The following is a 22371-nucleotide window of genomic DNA, read 5'->3' as shown; positions in this document are numbered from 1 at the left end:
GATGGATGGATGGATGGGTGGATGGGTGGATGGATGGGTGGATGGGTGGATGGGTGGATGGGTGGATGGGTGGATGGGTGGATGGTGGATGGGTGGATGGGTGGATGGGTGGATGGATGGGTGGGTGGATGGGTAGAGATGGATGAATGATGGATGTTTGGACTGATGAATGGTTAGATGAAGAGATGAGTGGCTGAATGATTGGGTGGATGGATGGGTAGATAGATGGTTGGATGGATGGATGCTTGATTGACAGCTGGTTGGATGAATAGGTAAGTGGATGGATGAGTGGGTGGATGGATAGATGGATGGGTGCATGAAGTTGAGTTATTGAATCAATGATTGGCAGAGGCTGAGGAAAATGTGGAGGCCCCTGACTAGGAGAGGAACACAGAGGAAAAAACCATGTCCATCAGGGAGAGAGAAGGCAGACTCCAAACTCTTTTCTTTCTCCCTGTGTCTGCAGGTGGCAGGGGACCAGAAGTATCATCCCGAATGCTTCATCTGCCTCACGTGTGGGGCCTTCATTGGTGATGGGGACACCTATGCCCTGGTGGAACGATCCAAGCTCTACTGGTGAGTTCAAGCACAGCAAACGGCTAAGACAGAAGGGCCTGGGTTCTAGCCCTGGGTTCACCAACAAGTCCCCCATCTATTGTCGAGCATGTCATTCTTTGGGCCTCAGTTTTCCCCTTTTGTGAACTGGGGAGGCCTGAATTAGATTAATGTTACCCAGAGCAAGATATCTTACAGACTGGTAAAATAGCTCATCTTCCATGGTCTGCTGTCCTTGCTATTGAGGCTCTTCCAGAGCTCTCAATCAGTCAATCAGCAAGTATTTATTAAGCCAGGCACTACAGACACAAGTATAAAAATTGGAACAATCTCTTCTCACAAAGAGCTTATATTCTAATGGGGGATAGAAGTCCCTATGAAAATATATGCAGCATCAGTTATAGAGTGAATAAATACATACGCACACAAAAGATAGTGTGGGAGCAAGGGCACTAGCACTTGGGAGGGAAGGGGTTAGACCAAGAAGCGGAGACCTAGAAATGAGGAAAAAGGAAACCTGAGATTGGGAGGAGGAATGGATCATTTGTAGGGTTTTTAAATGACAGCTTTCTTCTAATAAGTAACAATTTGTCCTCAAAATGGTGGATTCGCCAGTCTTTGAGGGCCCTTCCAGCTCCCACATTCTGATACGGGCTGGGGAACTGGGACCAATTTGGGTGCTTTTTATCATGGCCTCTTTTTTCTCCCTTTGCCTGATCTCTCTGTCTTCCCTCCTCTCTCCTGGCCTCCTCTGCCCTCCACAGTGGGCATTGCTATTACCAAATGGTGGTGACTCCGGTCATCGAGCAAATCCTGCCCGACTCACCAGGGTCCCGCCTCCCACATACAGTCACCTTGGTGTCAATCCCGGCCTCCGCCGATGGCAAACGAGGCCTCTCTGTGTCCATCGACCCGCCGTATGGCCAGCAGGGCTGTGGCTCTGATCATGCCCACACTGTTCGAGTTCGAGGGTGAGCATCCTCCGGGGCCCCTCAGGAGGTGGGAGGGCAAAGGTGGGTCACGCTGAGGGTGCAGCTGATGTGGCGCTTACTTGGCCTCAGGAATAGGAGGAAAGTGGCTGGCCCTGGGACCAGGGATTTTGAAAATGTGGGCAATGGTTTCTTCTGAGCCACGGCCGGGAGATTCAGGCTAAGTATGGGGGAAGGAGTAAAAACCCAGAAATCTAAGGGTTTGGCCTCAGAGCCTTAGTTTAATTCTCTTGAGGCAGGGAAGATCACAGACTCATGGACATTTTGAGGATTGGAAGGAATGTCCAGAGACCATGGTGGTCTAGCCCTTGCTTAACCAAGGATGCACGTGCACATACGTGTGCGCGTGCACACACACACACACATACACCCATGCCTGACATATGGTCATCCAGGATCTGATGGGGATCTCACCACCTCCCCAGGAAGTCATTTCTACTTTGGGCCATTGTTCAGAAGTGTTTCCTGACATAGAGCCCAAATGCCGCCCCCCACTTACTACTCTGGCTCTTCCTTCAGCCCTTCAGACCCTTGAGAGAATGATCACACCCTCCCCCAGCCTTCTCTTCCCCAGGCTAGACGCATCCATTTCCTCCACCCCCTCCTCAAATGACCCACGGTCCAGGCCCTTCAGCATCCTGGCTGCCTTGCTCTGGACACTCACCAGTTCACCGATGTCTGTCTTATACTGTGGTGCCAGAACTGAACCCAGTACAGCACAGATGCTCTGAACAGGACAGAGGACAGGGGACCATCAGCTCGTGATTCCTATAAGCCGGGCCTCCCCTAACACTGGCCCATCCGTCACACTCCAGTGTGAGCAGTCTTCTGACCCGGGCCAGTGCCTCCATCTCTGGGCATGGACACTTACCAGTTGGAGGGTGTCCAGAGGATGATGGCCAGGGTGGTGGCCAGGTCTGGACAACAGGCCGTTGGTGGAAAGGGATGGGCATATGGAGACTGAAGAAGAGAAGGCGGGGGGCTTGGGGGTAACGACTGTCCGCAAATGCTGGGATGGGGAGAAGGACTAGACTTGGCCTGCTTGGCCCGTGAAAGGGGAACAGGGGCAGTCATTGAGAGCCACAGCAAGCAAGATGTGGGTTTGCTAGAATAATAACAATTATCATAATACATAGTGAAGATGATATAACGATAAACAGTCATCAGGCATCTACTACATGCCTGGCACTGTGCTGAGCACTTCACAAATCTCGTCACAGCAACCTTGGGAGGCAGGGGCTGTTATGATCCCTACTTTACAGTTGAGGGAAACTGAGGCAGGCAGAAGTTAAGTGACTTTCCCGAAGTCACACAGCTAGCAAGTGTCTGAGGCTGGTTTTGAACTCGGGTCTTCCTGACTCTAGGAAAGGAGACAGGTGTGCCCTTCACATATGGACTGTGAGAGCTATCCAGCAGTGGGTGTAGGCACTTCTTGAAAGTGCTAAGTGTCCCATTACTGGAAGCAGAAGCTAGAGAAAGTGCCATGGCAGGGAAGTATAGTTAGGAATATATATGATAGAATATAATATGATAGAATATAACATAACCTAATACAATATATGGTATGATATGACATGATACAATATATGGTATGATATGACATCATACAGTATATGATATGACATCATACAATATATGATATGATATGACATCATACAATATATAATATAGTGTGATGTGATATAACAACAATAGAATATATTCTAATATTACATAGTATAGTATAATATATATAGTTAGGAAGATGGATTCTGAGATTGGAGGATTTCCCTAATTCCTGACCCTTTCTGGCCTCCAACTGAAGGCCAGGCAGGGGTAAGAAGCTTAGAGATCTGATCTCGTTGCCCCAGATGAGGAGATCCAAGGGTTGTGCTCACTGTGGGCCAATCTCCATATTCCCAGGCCTGTTGGGGAGCATTGCCCCTTCCTTCCTCTCGACTCTCAGCCAATAGACAAACACACTTATTAAGTGTCTGCAATGAGCAGGGGCACTGGGTAAACAAGGACAAAGAATAAACCTTGCCCTGCCTTCAGGAAGCTGACCTAGTGGGGGAGACAGCATGTGCATATCCTGGTCTATTAGCTAAGGCCTGACAGGAAGAGGGCCTCAGGCACCCCGACTTTTCTAAGTTTGGGGGAAGGAGCCTTACGGACTAGGACCTTCCCTGTTAACCTCTTCCCTTCCTGTCTTCCTAGAAGGAAATACATTTTGGTCTTTTCCTATGACTGTATCTTTTTTTTGTCTTTTTTTTAAAACTAGAAGCATGATTAAGCAGAAAGTTTGGAGTCAGAGAGCCCTGGGTTCAGGTCCCAGCTCCGCCACCTTCTACCTGTGTGACTTTGGGCCAATCACTTCCCCCGTCTGTGCCTTGGTTTCCCCATCTATAAAATGTGGGGGTTGTACCAGGGGGCCTCTAAGACCCTTCTAGCTGGCAATCTTGGGCGCTAATTGGGCAAGGGAGAAGACTGATTAGCAGTTAAGAGATTTCCCTCCTCCTCTCCTGAGGCACAGGGCCTACCCATTGGAAATAGAAACACGGCTCATTGTCCCCACTGCTCCTGGTCCGTCTTCTGAGGACAGAGGGGAGCAAGCCTCTCCCATGTGTCAACAAGTAGTGATGCCCCAGCATCCCTGGCAGTAATGGGCTGGTGTGGGGGTCCTGAAGCCAGATTCTGCCCTCCAGTTGGGAGTGCCCATGCTCCAGCCTTTGCCAGCAGTTCGGGGTTGCGTCTGGGCCTCGATCGCCCGACGACAGTTCTGCTACATGTGGGAGGGAGGTGGTCCAGATGATTCTAGCGGTTTCCTTCCATTCTGACATTCCGTGGCTTCATGGCAGTTGCTGATCAGTCCGACTCTTTCGATTGTGTGCCCTGTAGAGTGGACCCAGATTGTATCAGTCCCGATATGAAGAACTCCATCCACATTGGAGACAGGATCCTAGAAATCAATGGTACTCCCATCCGGGACGTCCCCTTAGATGAGGTATTCCCCACAATGGGGTCTTTGTGCCTCTGCTCCGAGGCGGGCGGACGGGGTAAAGGGAGGGCTAATGGCTAGGTGCTCAAGCACACCCATGCTTGCTCTCTGCAGATCGACCTGCTGATCCAGGAGACCAGCCGCCTGCTCCAGCTGACCATTGAGCATGACCCCCATGACGTCCTGTTCCACGGCGCAGCCCCGGAGGCCAGCCCTCTGGCAGATCTGCGAAGCCCACTGTGTTCCCCAGCCCGAACCCCCAACACAGAAGCGGGGGGGCCTGTCCGGCAGAAGCCTGTCCTGTAGGTCCTAGCTTCTTAAACTGTGGGTCGTGACCCCAGATGGGGTCATGTAACTGAATGGGGCAGGGGGGAGAGGGGGAGGTCGTGAAAATTTTGGCAGCAGTAAAAGGCTCTGAATGCCTGTTTTACATACCTTTATACCCAGGGTGGCATAAACATTTCTCGAGCAAAAAGGGGTCATGAGAGGGAAAAGTTTAAGAACCTTGCTGTAAGTCATCTCCAGCATATACCCCTTTGGTCCTGGCCTTCAGCAAGGGCCATGGTAGGAAACAAGGCCCACCTTCTCCCGCTGTTGCCTTTTCTGGGTTTGTCCCAACCCGAGGAGAAGGTTAATTTAGTAGGCAGCTCCCTCTGCTGACCCGTAGCCGCTTCTCTGACTAGGGACTGCGTGCGATGACCTCACTCGCCGTTCTCTCATCTCTGTGCGGCTAAGACCCTTTGGAAACCAGACCACTCAGGACCTGGCGTCCCTGGACTAGATAGGCAGTCACTCCTGGTGGTGTGAATTCAGCAGGACCTGGAAGGCCCTTTGGCCTCCTCTGACACTAGCCAGTTAACCACTAAGCATTTATTAAACACCTCCTGTGTGCAAAGCACTTTGTCAGGTCCTGGAGATAGAAGGATGGAAGTGAAATATCCCTGGCTTACACTGCCCAGTTAGGGCTCAGGTGTAGGCAGATTCAGCTATCCCTGTGGATGGAGTATAGGCACTCATTCTCGCTAAGGTGTGAGGAACTAGCCAAGGTTTAATAAAAGTGGGGGGGGGGAGTGCAAGACTACTAGCACCTCAGGTGACTGAAGGGGCCACCCCAAAGAGGGACAAGGACCCCAGTTAGAGTCAGGCTTGCATGATTTGATCATTTTGCTGAGGATGGCCTGAAATAGACCTCTACCATGGACAGATGGAGGGATGATAGGAGGGAGTTATTATGATAGGAAGAGTTGAAGGTAGAAGGAGGGAGGAGTTGGTTCTGGAGCCAGGAGAAGACTCAGACCCCACCCACATGGGGAGTGGGGAGCCAGCTCTGTCCCAGCCCTACATGTCTTTCTTGCCTGTGCCCACAGGAGGAGCTGCAGCATTGACAAATCGCCCTGTGGCAGCTCCCTGGGCTCGCCAGCCTCCCAGCGGAAGGACCTGGGCCGCTCCGAATCCCTCCGAATCGTCTCTCGGACCCACCGCATCTTCCGGCCCTCCGACCTCATTCATGGCGAAGTTCTGGGCAAGGGCTGCTTTGGACAGGCCATCAAGGTATGGGCTCTCACTTGGGCCCAGGGTGCATGGGAGGACATGAAGGGGTGAAGAATTGCTGAGAATCACTGACCGTTCCTTTCCCCTTGACCTTCTCCCTTACATTTATAGCAGAAAAGCAGGGCATGTTCAGTCTGGAAGGACCATTTGAGCTACTCTAGTCCATAGCTCTCCCTTTTCAGGTGAGCAGACGACAGCCCAGAGAGGCACAGTCATTAGCCCAAGGTCACACAGCAGGTTGGCAGCAGAAGCAGAATGAAGAACTGAAATCCGCCTCGCCGCTCTTAGCGTTAGGCTAGTTTTCTTCCGCCTGCATCGCCATGGCTGGAGCCGCACTGAGGATCATAAAACCCATTGCTGCCTTGCAGCCCTCCCGCCTCCACCACAATTCCCCCGTGTTCCTTGGTTGTGACCCAGAAGCTTTTTCTGCGTGCTGCCTTCCTCTCTGGAGGAGGTAGAGCAGGGCCTTCTAACTGTTCCCCTCTGGGCCAACCCCAACACGGTGATTTCCTGCAGGTGACTCACCGGGAGACCGGCGAGGTGATGGTAATGAAGGAGCTCATCCGCTTTGACGAGGAGACGCAGAGGACGTTTCTCAAAGAGGTCAGTCTGGTGCCAAGGAGACCCCTCCTGGAGTCGATCTCACTTTGAGCCAAACCTCGCTTTGGTTTGGTTTTTTTGTTTTTAATTCAATTTCATTTTATTTTTAGGTTTGTGTTCTCTCCTTCCCACCTCCCCCATGACTCCCCCAAGAAGACCAAACCCCCAAAACTCCAAGCTTCAGTTATCCAATTTGTAGATCATATAGGTAGGGTCTTGTGAGCTAGACGTTAAATCGGGGGAGGACCCCGAGATCACAGACCTAGAGTTAGAAGTGACCTCACAGGCCACGGAATCCAGACCCTCATTTTACAGACGAGGCAGCTCATGTATGGAGGGGAAGTCACTTGCCCAAGGTCACACAGGCAGTGAACATCACAGAGATGAAGCCCACTGACCCTAGAGCCAGTGTTATCTTCCACTAAAGGGGAAAGAATATTGTTCATTAGCTTGGAAAAAATCTATTGATAGGAACCACAGGGGTAGCTAAGTGGTGCAGTGGATAGAGCACCAGCCCTGGAGTCAGGAGGACCTGAGTTCAAATCCGGCCTCAGACACTTAACACTTACTAGCTGTGTGACCCTGGGCAAGTCACTTAACTCCGTTGCCTCACTTAAAAAAAATTTTTTTAATTTTAAAAATAAAACAAATTGAAAGGAACCACAACAACCATTTATTATGCCCTTGCCGTATGTCAGGCACTGTGTTAAATGCTGCTACAAAAAAAGGCAAAAACAATCCGTGCCCTCAAGGGACTTACATTCCAATGGGGAAGGGAAAGATAAAAAAGTTCAGTTTTGGACTCACTGGCAATGGGACTTTCAGTTTGAGGCATCCAGTAGGCATTTGAGATAGGAAACTGGAGGTGAAGAGAGAGGTTAGGGCTGGATATCCCATTCACTCCAACAGCGTTTCCAAACCTACCTGGAGATGTTGATGAAGACTCGTCATGGGGCAGCTAGGTGGCGCAGTGGATAGAGCACTGGCCCTGGATTCAGGAGGACCTGAGTTCAAATCCGGCCTCAGACACTTAACACTTACTAGCTGTGTGACAGTGGGCAAGTCACTTAACCCCAACTGCCTCACTAAAAAAAAAAAAAAAAGACTCGTCAGCATAGAGATGATGATTAGTCCATGGGAGCCGATGAGACCCCCAAGTGAAACAGTATAGAGAGGGAAGAAAAGAGGGTCTAGGAGGGGGACGCTCCTGGTTAGCAGGCATGAGTTGGATGAAGATCCACCAAAGGACACCCAGTTCAAGGGGAGGAATTGGGCAGAAGAGAGACCGAGCTGGGCGCAAGGGGAGAGAGGGTCCTGGGGTCTAGAGATGACAGCTACCAAATTGTTGATTGGGTGAAAAATGTGAATTGAATGAATCTGCAAGGAGGAGAGGTCACTGAGTGATAGGAGTAGAGGGGGAGTCTGGAAGTGGCAATGAGCCACGAGGATGATTCCAACTCTCCCACCATGACCAGTGAGCTGGGGGAAAGGGTTATGAGTGAACATACAACCAGGGCAGGAAAGGGTGGTCAGGGATGCCGTGATCCTGAGTGGGCTGTGGCGGGAAGGAGGGTAGGGGCCCTCTGATGAGGGGGAAGTGGGACAAAGCATCTGCAAAGAGGGATAAGAAGTCACCTTTCGGACACTTTGGGGCTTCTCCAAGGGTGCCCGCTTTTGAGAGTAGAGTCGGGGGAGCTTCAGAGCTGCACTCGTACCCCATCAGCCTTGTCTGCCCTTGGTTCTCGTCAGAGATCGTCCCCCCAGCTGCTTGACAGCGTCCCTTCCTTCTAGATACAGAGCAGCCTTATTCCCTGAACAAGGGCCCCCCCTCTCCTGGGAGCAGGAGAACAGAATGTTTCTGTCCCTGTGCCTGTACCTAATTCTCTGACCCAGGGGCAGATGCGCAGACTCATCCAGGCAGCCAGTCGAGGAAGGAACCCTCAATGCTGGGGGGTGGGACACTTCCTGTGTTCTCTTTGTGAAATCTCCCCGAGTTCCCAACCTGTAGTAACCTTTCCCAAAGGGGCCATTTGCATCATTAATATTATCCGAAGCTCACTACTTCCTGTCCCAGTTGCATCATCTGTGAGGATGTTTTTAGCTGCTCTGACCCCTGGGCCCCGGATTCCCTGAGCTCAGCCTGACTCTGCCTATAGCTCTCATTGGTAGCTGGGTCCTCATCCTGAATTGGCTGATCTGATTCGACTCTGCTGTGGGGCTGCCCCCCAGGCACCCCGTGGATCTGGGGCTGTCGTGTGGGCTTGTGGCTCATACCTGGGATTGCGGAGTTTATCACTGGCACCGTGGGCCCCCTCTACCCTCAGCTCCTGGAGCCACAGCTGCTTCACCTTAAGTACCTGCCCTTTGTCCACTCCTCAGGTGAAGGTGATGCGGTGCCTGGAGCATCCCAATGTGCTCAAGTTCATCGGGGTGCTCTACAAAGACAAGAGACTGAACTTCATCACGGAGTACATCAAGGGCGGCACCCTCCGGGGAATCATCAAGAGCATGGTGAGTGGAGTCAGCCAGCAGAGTACTGAGTAGCCCCTTGGTGGCTAGTAGCACTTGTGAGACAGCTGACTAGGAGCGGGTCCCACACCAGGGACAGAGACCAGATCATAGGATCGATTTGTCTAGAGCTGAAGGTCCAGTCTGGGGGCTGAGCCCAAAGCCCAGGGGTCATTCTGGGGAAGGGATGAGGATGACAGGAACCCTTGCTAGGTGTCAGACACTGTGCTAATACAAATACAAACAAAAAGAAAGAGAGTCTCTGCCCTCACTTACACTCTAACATGGGGAGATGAGACATAAAAAGGACCTAAAGGGAAAAGCAGGGGAGTGAAGGTATTCAGCACGGGGGCATGACTTTGAAGTCCAGAAAACCAGGAAAGGGCCAGCAGGAGAATGAAGCAGGCAGACCTGGGCCCCTTCACAAAGCACAGGTTCCGGGAGGGACTCAACCAGTGAGAGATGGGAGGTGGGCCAAGGTCAGTGGGGTCATTCTGAAAGGATCAGCCTAGAGCCAGGGGATGGGGTTGTAGGTAAGTAAGGCAGAAATGGGCCTTGTTGTAGAGCCAGGACAGCTTGCTGGACCCCCCTGAGGTCCCAAAGACGATTCTGAGGGAGCCCAGTGATGCTCCTGGGGAATGAACACATCCTGCAGCGCCGGCCTGAGGCTAGTGGTGGTATCTGAGCTGGCCGGGAACAGTCAGCATCGCATCCCTGATGGCCCAGCCTTGGATCCCTGCCATCCGTCACAGCTCGCTGGCAACCCACTCTCTGTGTCCACAGGACAGCCAGTACCCATGGAGCCAGAGGGTCAGCTTTGCCAAGGACATTGCCTCTGGAATGGTAAAGGGGCAGGGGGCAAAAGGACAGGGAGAACAAGACAGAGAGGGCTGTGGGAGGAGGTCTCTTCAGGGGGGGCCTCTCCTTGCTCCTGCCCTCTCTTGTAAAGTTTCTTTTAAAGCCCTGGAAATTCTACCATTAGGGATTCACTCCTTTGGGTACCACATTCTCTCTCCAAGATCTCCATTTAAAATGTAAATTTCCCTGGGAGAGGGAACCCTTGAATTCCTTCCTTCCTCAGTGAGAATGAGGTCATCAGCAGCTCCCCCCAGGTCTGGGCTGGGATGAGGAAATGGGGAGGAGATAGAAGGCAGGGCTTCAGTGGGCACCGAGGGTGGCGAAGCTGGGGTTATGTCTGCCCCGGAGTGGGATGGGACAGGTAGTATTGGAGGGGCAGAGGCCTGGGCCCAGTGATTCCTGTCATCCTTGGCCAAGGTCAAGGGGAACCAAGCCAACCTCCCACCTCCCTTTTACACACAGGCCTATCTGCATTCCATGAACATCATCCACAGAGACCTAAATTCTCACAACTGCCTGGTGCGAGAGGTGAGGTCACTGAGGGCCCGGGGAGGGGGAGGGGCAGCGGCCAAAGGCTGTCTGTCTGTCATTTCCTTTCCCACTGCTCACATCTGTCTTCCTCTTTCCCTCTCTTCCCCTCTAGTTGTCCCTCTCTCTCTCTCGCCCTTCTCACCTTCACTCCTTTCTGTCTCTGTCTCTCTTCTCTCTTTGTCCCTTCTTCTCTCCCCCTTCATCTCTCTCTCTCCTTCCCTCCCTCTCTCTCCTCTCTTTCCCCTCTCTCTCTCTCCTCTCCTCTCTCTCCTCTTCTCTCTCTCTCTCTCCTCTCCTCTCTCCTCTCTCTCTCCTCTTCTCTCTCTCTCTCTCCTCTTCTCTCTCTCTCTCTCTCTCTCTCTCTCTCTCTCTCTCCTCTCCTCTCTCTCTTCTCTCTCTCTCTCTCTCTCTCTCTCTCTCTCTCTCTCTCTCTCTCCCTCCTCCCCACCCCCTCTTTTCCCTCCTTTTCATTCCCCCCCTCTATTTTCATATCTTTTTCCTTCCCAAACAAGATATCCGTTCCCTCCCCAGAACAGTACCCAACTGGGATCCCCCCAAAGCTCACCCTCCATTCTGCCCCCTTCCCTCACCTTCCTCTGGGAACTGTACTTGTCCTCAGTGAAGTCTGCACTGAGCAGCAGCCGCATGCCCAGCCCTGTGCTAGGCTAAGCTATGAGGGAGCCAGGGGATGTAAAGGGCAGGGTCCCGGCCCCCTGGGAGTCACCGCCCAGATGGAGACATCAACAGCCCCGAGTGTTGGCTCGGGGGGCTCGGCTGAGAGGGGAGGAGGTCAGCATAAGCCAGAGTCGTGTGGAAAGGCTTCCTGGAAGGGGGGCCCCTTAGATTTGGGCGGGAAGAGGAGAGAGAAGGAGGGGCAGGTGTTCTTAGGAAGGGAAACACTGGGAGGAAGCGGAGGCAGGAACAAGGACAGCGAGTGGACACTCACTGCTCTGGAATGAGGGGCCAGGGTGTGGAAGTGGCCTCCGCAGAGCGAGGCGCCCCCTGCAAACTCTCTGACCGTCCCGTGCTTGTTCCCCCTCACCCCAGCAGGGATAAGTCCGTGGTGGGTCAGACCCCCAGGCCCGTGGAGCCACTGACACTGGCCTCATCCTCCCCCTTCCTCTAGCCCAGGAACCCCCGTGGCTGGGTCTGGCTGAGCCCTGTAGGACGGCATAGCTGGGAGTGACCTTGGGGGTCATCCAGAGCGACCCCTCGTTTGATGGATCAGGGAGCGTCCGAGGCGGGTTTTAAACCCAGGCCTTCCTGACTCTTAAGCCCAGCGTGGTGCCTGCTGGAGTCAGATGCCAGTGGGACCCTAGGAGTCCTCTCTCTCTTTGCCCCCCAGAACAAAAATGTTGTCGTGGCCGACTTTGGGCTGGCGCGGCTCATGGTGGATGAGAAGAACCCGCCAGACCAGCTGCCGAGTCTGAAGAAGCCGGACAGGAAGAAGCGCTACACCGTGGTGGGGAACCCTTATTGGATGGCCCCCGAGATGATCAACGGTGAGTGTCGGCAGAGTGGGGGGCGTGGAGCCCTCCCTCCTCCCTGTCCTTCCCAGGCAGCATCTCCAGCAGGGCTTAGGGAGGCCCGGGAGCTGCAGAGGGGGCCTGGGAGTCTTAGGCCCCCAGCCCAGAATTCTCAAGCTCCCCTGCTCAGGCAGAGCGACCCTGCCACGAAGCTGTGGCCCAGCGGCAATGAGCACCAAATTTGGAGTCAGGGGACATAGGTTCAGATCCCATCTCTCTACCCCAGCACCTCCGTGTGAACTTGGGCAGGTCTCTAGGGCTGTTGCCTCATCTGTCAAATGTCTGCCTTCTGCTGATCAATCGGCCAATAAGCAATTATTAAGCACCACTGTATGCCATTCCCAGAGCATGATGGAGAGGCCAGAGAGCTGATCGAGTCAGGAAGACCCATGTTCAAATTCTGCCTCTAATGCTTACCACCCGTGTGACCCTGGGCAGGTCAAGCAACCTCTCCATGCCTGGGCATCTTTCTAAGACTCTTTTAAGTGTAAGAGCAGGTACCTGCCTCCTCTGGTGTGGAAGCTTGTGAAAGACCAAGGATGAGTGCCAGGGAAACAGATCTCGCTGATGGCTGAGCCAGGGTGTCATTAGGTGGTGGGCTGCCTGTGTTCTCCTTGGCACCTCCCGAAGACTGTCCCCTGATGAGGCGTGAAGGGAGCTGAAAGCCGCCTCCACGGTAGATGGGTCTGAAAAGATGACATCATGGAGCGCTGTCCTGTGGGATTAAACAGCCAACAAACCAGCATCTATTAAGCACCTTCTGTTTACCAGGCACCATGCTAGGCACCAAGGATGCAAAGATAAAAGTGAGACAAGCGCTGCCCTCAGGGAGCTTTTAGTCTAATGAGATGCTTATAGCCAGGGTCTTCTCGGGGCACCCTCTCTACGGCCCAGGCTGTGCCCACAGCTTGGGGGTGACTGCTTCCATCTCTTCACCCAGGGCACAGCTACGACGAGAAGGTGGATGTCTTTTCCTTCGGCATTGTCCTCTGCGAGGTGGGTTCCTCTGGGTGCCAGGGGACAGGGAGGGGTCAGTGGGTAGCGTTGGAGTCCCCCAGTCTGGCACGGCAGGCGCCGCTGATGTCGGCTGCCTGAGGCTGGTTGCCTTGGAGGCTCTGCCTGGGGGGAGGGCCTGGAGTGGGTGTGGGGGGTCCCTATCTGAATGTTCTGAGGATGGGCCCCTTCCCCATGTGTGGAGAAGCTCCTATCGGCATCTTCCTGACTCCAGGTCCAGCGCTGCTGAGCACATCCTCCTCATTAGCTGCCTCAAACCTAATCTTCCGCTCTTATCCAGCCCCTCTCATAATCAGAGATTCTGTCTTTGTGCCTCAGTCCTCCCACCGACAACCTGTGGGCTTCGGGAGTATCCAGGGCCCGTCTCTCAGGGGAGTCTGGCTTGGTTCTCTCCATTGGGATGCTTGGCCACAGGACCATTGCAATGACCAGGTGGCAGCACCTCGAACTTTGGGCTGTTGTGTCTGGCAGATCATTGGCCGGGTGAACGCTGACCCCGACTACCTTCCCCGCACGATGGACTTCGGCCTCAACGTGCGTGGATTCCTGGATCGATACTGTCCCCCCAACTGTCCACCGAGCTTCTTCCCCATCACCGTCCGCTGCTGTGACCTCGACCCCGAGAAGAGGTGAGGGCTGCGCCGGGAGATGGAGGGAGGGCCAGGTTCCCATGAGCAGCAGCGAGGGCCGGGGCTGGGGGGCTGAGGAGAAGCTCTGAGGCCAGCAGGTCAAAGGCACGGTGCCCCTGCCCGGGTGGGGCCTCTCTGCCCGTGAGGAAGCACCCGCCCCCAAAGCTTCCCTTCTTTGGGTCCCCAGGCCATCTTTTGTGAAGCTGGAACAGTGGCTTGAGACCCTCCGCATGCACTTGGACATCCATCTCCCCCTGGGACCACAGCTGGAGCAGCTGGAGAAAGGCTTCTGGGAGACCCACAGGCGGGGCGAGAGCGGGCTGCCCATGCACCCTGAGGTCCCCGACTGAGCCTGCCTGGACGACCCGCCCTCCCGGCCCTGGCCCCGCACAGGAGTCAGTCCCCGTCTCAGATAGCATCAGCATCTGCTCACATTGACAGAGCAGGAGGGAGGGGAAGGGAAAGCCCTCCCCCGCCCCATCCACAGCCCCCCCCCCCATCCCCCTCCTGGGAACCATCTGAGCCCCCCTCCAGTGCACAGGCATCATCTCCTTCCCACAGCTCGCCACACCCTAGGGTCTGGCCCTAACTCAGGAGCTGTCCTTCCTTAGAGGAGGCTAAGCCAGGTTTGCAACTCAGGATCTCCTGGGGCTTGGGGACATGGGCAGGGGGGCGATGGGGCACCCTTCCCCCCTGCCCCGAGACCCCACCCCATGAAGCCTGGGGGGAGGGAGGGGGCAGAGAGAGAATGTGTCTAGAAAGTCGCCATTGGTGACCAGCTTCACATTTCAGCAATCATACCCCCTCCCCCATCTTTCCCCCCACCCACCAATCCCTGCCACCCAACCTTTCACTTCTGTCCTTTACCAAGGTTACCTCCCACAGTCTCTTCTGTCCTGTCCTCACCCTCACTGTGACTGTCCTTGGCTTCTAGTAGTGGCTGCTCTCCCCCTAGCCTTGTCCATAGCTCACTTGCTCCCGCCCCTCGTCTCTGGGATCAGCCCAAAGCGTGGCCCTCGCTGGCACCTTGGTCCAGGTGATGCTTCTGTTGCCATCCTTTGTTCTCACTAGCTTTGGCCCTGCATGAGCTCAAACCATCATCGTGAGCCACCCCCCCCCCATACTGCCAACCCCCAAGTTGTGATCCTGGGACACATCTTTCTATTCCTCTCCCCCTCCCACTTGTGGTGGTGATAGGCCACAAGGCGGGGCCTGGGAAAGGAAGAGAAGCTGCCCCCTCCACTCCTTGATGGGAGGAACGAAGGAGGGGCTGCCCCGTCCCTGGAGGGAGAGCCAAGGGACCATCACTGGTACTTCTAGCATCCCTCGCATGTTCTGTCTTAGCTGAGTGGTGCCTTGGGTGTGAGGGGATCCGTACCAGAAGGGAATGAAGAGGCAGAGAGGCACAAAACCCTGAGGTTATCATTCTTGTCTTCATTTTTTTGTTTTTCAAATATAGAACTTCCGGGAATCGCTCATAAGGTTTTATAGGGCGTTGCTCCAAATGTGTGTTCCCTAAGATTGGCTTTTTCGGGATGTCTTCTCTCCCATCCCCCCTGCTGTTGAAAGTTTGTCCTTGTTTCAGGGAATACGTAAGGGGTGGGGTGTGTGTGTGTGTGTGTGTGTGTGTGTGTGTGTGTGTGTGTGTGTGTGTGTGTGTGTGTGTGTGAGTTGTAAACAGACATAAAGGTCTGCTGTCCAGTTGCACACGCCTCGAGATGGAAATGCACATGTAGATTGTCTCAAAATTCAACCTCATCTAATATCTGCATGGTGCTCACGACCTTTCAAAGCCCTTTCTTTCACATTCATTCACTCATTTGAGCCGCACAACAACTTTGTTGTCTAGACACATTAGGCATTAATTATCATCCCCACTGTCTAGAGCCGGGGTCCAAGCCCCAGGTGGGTGAAATCACTTGCTGATGGTCACACCTGGGGCGCAGGGACTAGAGCCATATTGAAGAATAGGTCCAAACTAGGAGGGGCCTCAGAAATCATATCATCTCATGCCCTTCACAGATCGGAAAAGAGTGTCAGGAGCAGAGTGGAGTTCTCTCAGCGATGGCACGCTGGCACCTCTGGACAGAGAGGAGACTCTAGTTGGAGTCAATGGCCAAGCCAGGATTAGAACCCAGCCTCTGTGTGTGTGTGTGTGTGTCTATGTCTGTGTGTGCGTGCACACGCATGCATGTGGGTGTGAGCGTGGGTGGTGGTCACCTTGCTTGAACACTAGGGGAACCAGGTTGATAGCTCAATGGAGCCAGGCCCAGGGCAGCAGGAGAGAGAGGCTAAACTGATCAGAGAAAGCCAGTCCTGTGCCTGGGAAGCCCCAACATTGACCCGTTCCTGTCATGCCTGAAGTCGTGGAGGTGGGAGCTAAAGCCCCCAGGAGCCCAGCTTGGGAGCCTGGCTCTGCTTCGCTGCCTTCCTCCCTCATCCCAGAGGTTATTTGGGAAGCCCGGGCAAGGGAATGCCCTTGTCCCTAGCACAGAGAAAGGGTCCCCTTCCTCTCTGTCAGTAGGTACTGATCCTTGGGGGGAAAAAACCCTTTAGCTAGAGTATCCCCCTCCCCTTATTTTCTTTTCGTTGAAACCACATCAGAAGTCACTAAATCCCTCTGTGTCTGTCTCAGCACAGCCCTGCTAGCTGCTTAAATAGGAGTGCCCATGGGGCTCTGGGAAGCCAGCGGTGGCACAGTCTCTCAATTTGTACCCCAAATAGAGCTGGGAGAGGCTGGGGGTGACAAGATAGGGATGGGCTGGGGAAGGGAGACAGCGAGTGTCTGCCGGCATCTTCCCCAGACCTTCATCTCAGCCTCCTGGCCCCATCCTCAAGGATGGACCAAAGGGAGGTGGAGGAGCAAGGGGATCTTCATGCTACTGTTTACCCAGGTTCTTTTGTGTAATATATTTTTTAAAAAGAGTTTGTATTATTTTTTCATACAGGGGCTGTAGGGGTGGGAGGGAATTGGGGGGTGTTGTTTTGAGGGGAGAAGGGGTATCTTTCTTTTGTTTGGGGACCATTTTTTTTTCCCACTCTGCCTCAGTTGAGCTTACAGGAAAGTATTAAAACTGTGACGCATTTCTCAGTGCACTTTGGCCTGGAAGGAAAAAAAAAAAAAACTAGAAATGGGATATTTCTTTAAGGAGGTGGGAAGTGCGCCCTCCAGACCTGTGATAACACACAATAAAATCCATACTTTCCACCCACCAGCCTTTGACTTTTGGAAGTGCGTTCCTGTTTCTCTGGGTGTCTAGAGGTGGACAGGGGCCTGGCCAGGAGACTTTATGCACTGGAAAATCCATTAGAACCAGAATGGACAGTAGACCTTTGAGGCCAGTCACCCATTTTACAGATGAGGAAACACTCGTGCCTTAAGTCACCTGGGGCTCGAAGACCCCAAGTCCCATCCACAACACCAGTGGGGTCAAACGAGCAGAAATGGGGACCACTAAGCCAGACATAAAGATCCCTGAAGACACATAGTGATTTAGAAAATCACATATTAACTAATATCTGTTTTATGGTATTTTTATTTTGTTGCGTATTTTCCTTTTTTCATCTGGTCCAAGTTACACAATGGGGCCGTGCCAGGTGTGCTACTTCTCCTGCTCTTCCCTTTCAGGGGAAGAAAGGAAGGAAACCTGCATGTATTGAGCGCTTGCTGTTTGCCAGACGCTGTACTAAGCTCTGGGGACACAAATATAAGAGAAAAAAAAAATTAAAATAGTCCCTGCCTTTGAGGAGCTTATGTTCCAAAGGAGGACCATAGGATTCTGGATTTAAAAATAGGGAGAACCGTAGAGCAGGCAAACTATTTTCCAGAAGAGCAAATAGGCTCAGAGGGGGTGGTGACCTGTCCAAGGTGACATAAATAGTAAGTAGAAGAGACGGGATTTGAACTCGGGTCCTAAAACTCTAAATCCAGGGGTCTTTTCACTAGACCATGCTTCCTCTCTCCCCTAAAATAGTTGTGCAAAGATTGGTTGTGTACCCATTCTGTGCAGATCACCGCAGAGTCCACGAGGAAATGTGAGCCCAGTCCCTGTCCCTCAGGGATTTTCCATTCCCCTAGGAGGAGACTTTCCCTTTAGTCCTCTCACCTGAATCTTACCATAGGTTTAGGAAGTGAGTTGAGCCCATATTTGGCGATCTGAGCTAACCGGGCCCTGGTGAGAAGTGGTCCCCTTTAAATGAGCCACTTTTCCAATCAACCCAATGACTGGAAAATAAATGGGCTCACCTGTGAAAACGGAAACTTAATTAGGCAAAAAGGCATCAGCCTCTGAGGCAGCTAGGTGGCACAGTGGACAAAGTACCGGTCCTGGAATTCAGGAGGACCTGAATTGAAATTCAGCCTCAGACACTTGACATTTAATAGCTGTGTGACTCTGGGCAAGTCACTTAACCCTCATTGCCCTGGCCAAAACAAAACAAAAAGCAAAAAGGCATCAGCCTCATGGTATGTACAAGAGCCCCATGAGTGGCAGCAGGGCAGAGATGGTCTGCAAGCCAGAAGACCTGGATGCCAATCCCAGCTCTGAATGCTCCAGGTAAAGATGCTGACCTACAGCGGCAGAGAGTTTTCTCCATATCTGAAGTTCCCCTCCTCTCTTTTCCATTTTTCTTTTGTTCTGATCCTTTTTTTTTTTTTTTTTTGGTGAGGCAATTGGGGTTAAGTGACTTGCCCAGGGTCACACAGCTAATAAGTGTCAATCATCTGAGACTGGATTTGAACTCAGGTACTTCTGACTCCAGAGCCGGTGCTCTATCCACTGCACCATCTAGCTGCCCCTTTCTGATCCTCTTTTTGCCAAGGTTCCTATCTTCCCTCTGCATACCTGACACTCCCTTGCTAATAAACTGGACCCCTTTGGGCACCGCAATCCTGCTATGTGGCCACTAGAGGGCAGAGAGAATGCGGTTCTTGACCAGTGAGTGATGCTGTAGATGTAGGGAAGCAATTCCCCAAGCTCCAAGCTCCTTCCCAGGACGGGGATGAGTGCCCCGGCTCCCTTCCCAATCCTGTGCTCATAGAGCATCCTCCCACAACATCTGTGTCCGGGCCTCCTTTCCAGGAGTAATGACGGGGAGTCGCGGAGGGTTAGGGATGGAAGCAAGGAATCCTTCCCGACAATTACAGCTGCCCTCCAGGCTGCCTTGGGATGAGCAGATTTATAAGAATTACTAGATCAGGGGCGACTAAGTAGCGCCAGCCCTGGAGTCAGGAGGACCTGAGTTCAAATCTGCCCTCAGACACTTACTAGCTGTGTGACCGTGGGCAAATCACTTCACCCTGCTAGCCGCCACAAAGGGGAAAAACACAGAATCAGGAGATCGTGTTTAGATCAGGAAAAGCCCCTCCCTCGAGGGAGAGCCACGAGTGCCACAGTGCATTGTGGGGTAGGAGCTTTGATTTTGAATCCTATCTGAAATGCTTACTCGCTGTGTGCCTGCCCCGGGCAAGTCACTAAACCACTCTCCACCTCGCTTTCCTTATCTGAAAAATGGGGATAATTGTAGCTCTGGAGTCTTTGTGAGAATCCAATGAGATCACTCATGTAAAGTGTTTGGCAGACTTTAAAGCAGATCCATGAATGTTACCTATCATTACTAGGGAGGAGGAAACTGAGGTCAGATACTACTCAGACTAGGTGGTCTCAGGGTCCCTCCCAGCCCTGAGATTCCGTCATTCCATCATTCCGACCTCCTCTGTGCCCCACACCCACAGTCCCTGCTCTCAGGCTGGCATCGAACACTAATTAGGTTCCAGGGTTGTGCTAAGTGCTGGAGATACAAACAGAAGCAAAAAGACAGGCCCTGCCCTCAAGGAGTTTACATTTAATTGTAATCTCTATGCAAAGAACACAGGCTTTAGAGTCAGAGGATCTGAGTTTAAATTCTACCCCCTCCCCCACTTCAAAAATGGGATAGCTCAGGGGCAGCTAGGTGGTACAGTGGATAGAGCACTGGCCCTGGATTCAGGAGGACCTGAGTTCAAATCCAACCTCAGACACTTGACACTTATTAGCTGTGTGACCCTGGGCAAGTTATTTAACCCCAACTGCCTCACCAAAAAAAAAAAAAAAAAGCATTTAAGGTTCTCTTAAACAGGCTTCCTACCTTTTCCAGGCACGATCCTTGCCATGCCCCTTCTCACATTCTCTGTTCCAGTCAAACTGAACAGTTTAGCCATTCCGTGTACATAAGATTCTATCTCCTGCCTCTGGGCCTTTGCATAAGTGTTTCCCCTAGTCTCAAATGCATACCTTCCTCACCTTCAAGAACCTGTATTTTACTTCAGCGTATAACACTGTCTTTCCTGATTCCCCCAATTATTTCTTCCTTAATTATATCTGCTTCTCTCTCTCTGTTTCTCTCTCTCCATCTCTCTCTGTCTCTCTATTTCTCCATCTCTTTCTGTCTCTATCTCTCCATCTCTCTGTCTCCCCATCTCTCTCTGTGTGTCTCTTCTTTCATTCCCTTTCTATTTCTCTTTATATGTTTCTCTTTCCTAGCAAGACACCTGGTTTCATCTCCCTCCCCAGAACAAAGTCCAAGTGACGTGAGTCGTCCCAAAAGAATTACAAGAGTCAGTGACTCAGTTTCCCAAGTTTTATTGCAATTCTGTGAGTGATCGCGGGGAGAGAACCAGAGAAGTGGAAAGGTATCTCTCAAATAGTGAAAGAAAAGACAGTTATATTTATAGCATAGATAAATTGATTATCAGTCTCATTATAATAATCTCCACCTTGGGGAGGTACAAGGGAGGGCCTGTCCTTCTCATTATAATATTCTCCACCTTGGGGAGGTACAGGGGAGGGCTTATCCTAATTTGGAGTTCCTGGGGTCCCAAGCCAACCCCTGAGGTGGGTACCTTTTTCAGTGGAGGTGCGTTTTAGGGATTTACGTGTCATAAGGTGAATCTGGGGACAAATTTGGCCTTTTCTGCGCATGCCTCTTTCTGATTCCCATGTCTAGTTTCAAAATATTTTCATTGATCATTTGAATTTCTATGCCCTGTCTATGTATCTGTCATGGGGTGCAGAAGAAATTCTCTGGGGCACATCAAGGAATCTTCTCCTTGAGATACTAAACCAGAAGACAGATATGCCTAGAGAGATAAGCTGAACCAAATGGGACTGAGCTAGTTCGGATTCCCACCCTTCATTCTGGTCTCCCTTGGGTGTGGCTGCGGCCTTTGTGTCCTGAAGAGAGAACCACCCCTCACCGAATTCCTCTAGTCACTACCAGTGGGGGATGGTCCTCCCTCTCTAAAGGAACTTTCCACAGTCAAATGGTCACCCCTCCCCCCATCAGTCCTCTATAAAAGTACCTGCCATTCTCCTGCTCAAGGACATTGGTACCTCTGAGCCACATACTTTGTGCCTATCTCCCCATGAGAAGTCCAAGGATTTCTTTCATGGTTTCCCTCCCCCCCACCCCTTCCCTTCCCTTGCCCCTAAGTAAACTACCACCTTATTCTAACTACTGTTGTGTGCAAGAGGGTGTAATTCTTTAAAGAGGAATTCCTAAGAACCCCAACCCCTGCCCCTAACCCAACCCATACCCCATTTCCCCCCATTACATATCATTGTTATGGTTAAGAGCTCTATGACCTGCCTCTTTATGTTCTTGTTATGGGTGCGGATTAATGTAGGACTTGTATTAATAAAGGCTCAAGTCTTAAATTATCCTTTAACTGGGGTCTGAATTCCTCTTAGAGCTCGGATCTAAATTAGAGCTCGGGTCTTGGGTTTTTCTGTGAACCTCTTTTTTTGCCTCCTACATCCCAAGTAGGATCCTGGAGCTCTTCTGGCTTCTGGCTTTGAAAGAGAAGATCCATGATGTCAGCCTCTCTTCAGGGTTCTGAAAGGAAAGACACTGCATGGGGATATGAGGGCTAGGAATACAAAAAGAAGCAGAAGAGATGATGAGTGAGATGACCAGAACCAGAAGAACATTGTACACAGTATCATCAACATTGAGTGTTGACCTACTGTAATGGACTATATTCTTCTCACCAATGCAATGGTACAAAAGAGTTCCAGGGAACTCATGATAGAAGAGGATCTCCAAATCCAAGAAAAATAAATAAAAAAGAATTGTGGAGTATAGATGCTGAATGAACCATACTATTTCTTTTGTTTTGGGTGCTGTTGGGTTTTTTTTCTATTTTGAGGTTTTTCATCATTGCTCTGATTTTTTCTCTTATAACAGGACTAATGCAGAAATAGGATTAATGTTATTATGTGTATATATATATGTGTGTGTATATAGATATATCTATATGTATATAGATATATAGATATAACCTATATCAGATTACCTGCTGTCTAGGGGAGGGAGGAGGGAGGGGAGGGAGGGAGAAAAATCTGAATTTGTAAAACTTGTATAAACAAAAGTTGAGAACTATCTTTACATGTAATGGAAAAAATAAAATACCTTATATGTAAAAAAAAAAAAAAGAAGCAGAAGACAGTCCCCACCCTCAAAGAACTGACAATCTAGTGAAGTCAGCGTGAGAAAAGCCGCAGCTCCCTCATGTCCCTATCCCCAGCTCGCTAACCTCTGGGTTAAACTGAGTTATCTTGCTCCCAAAGGGAAAGTTCATCTAATCTGTATTATCT

The 22371-nt window shown here is 51.6% G+C and overlaps 1 protein-coding gene across 1 annotated transcript in view; it reads left to right on the top strand.

The window, feature by feature from the left end:
* Nucleotides 1-16953, top strand: part of LIMK1 (LIM domain kinase 1) — a 28257-nt gene extending 11304 nt beyond the window's left edge. Inside the window, exons 4-16 of the mRNA XM_044002879.1 lie at nt 467-576; nt 1320-1526; nt 4422-4527; nt 4636-4823; nt 5889-6072; nt 6589-6675; nt 9052-9183; nt 9964-10023; nt 10501-10566; nt 11915-12071; nt 13036-13091; nt 13581-13738; nt 13926-16953. Of these exons, the coding sequence (XP_043858814.1) occupies nt 467-576; nt 1320-1526; nt 4422-4527; nt 4636-4823; nt 5889-6072; nt 6589-6675; nt 9052-9183; nt 9964-10023; nt 10501-10566; nt 11915-12071; nt 13036-13091; nt 13581-13738; nt 13926-14088 (1674 nt within the window). The 3' untranslated portion in view covers nt 14089-16953. The remainder of the gene's footprint in view (nt 1-466; nt 577-1319; nt 1527-4421; nt 4528-4635; nt 4824-5888; nt 6073-6588; nt 6676-9051; nt 9184-9963; nt 10024-10500; nt 10567-11914; nt 12072-13035; nt 13092-13580; nt 13739-13925) is intronic.
* The last annotated feature ends 5418 nt before the right edge of the window (nt 16954-22371 follow it).

Source organism: Dromiciops gliroides, chromosome 4 (assembly GCF_019393635.1).
Source record: "Dromiciops gliroides isolate mDroGli1 chromosome 4, mDroGli1.pri, whole genome shotgun sequence".
NCBI lineage: Eukaryota > Metazoa > Chordata > Mammalia > Microbiotheria > Microbiotheriidae > Dromiciops > Dromiciops gliroides.
The sequence above is the reverse complement of the archived record's forward strand: the minus strand, read 5'-3'. Positions and strand labels throughout refer to the sequence as shown.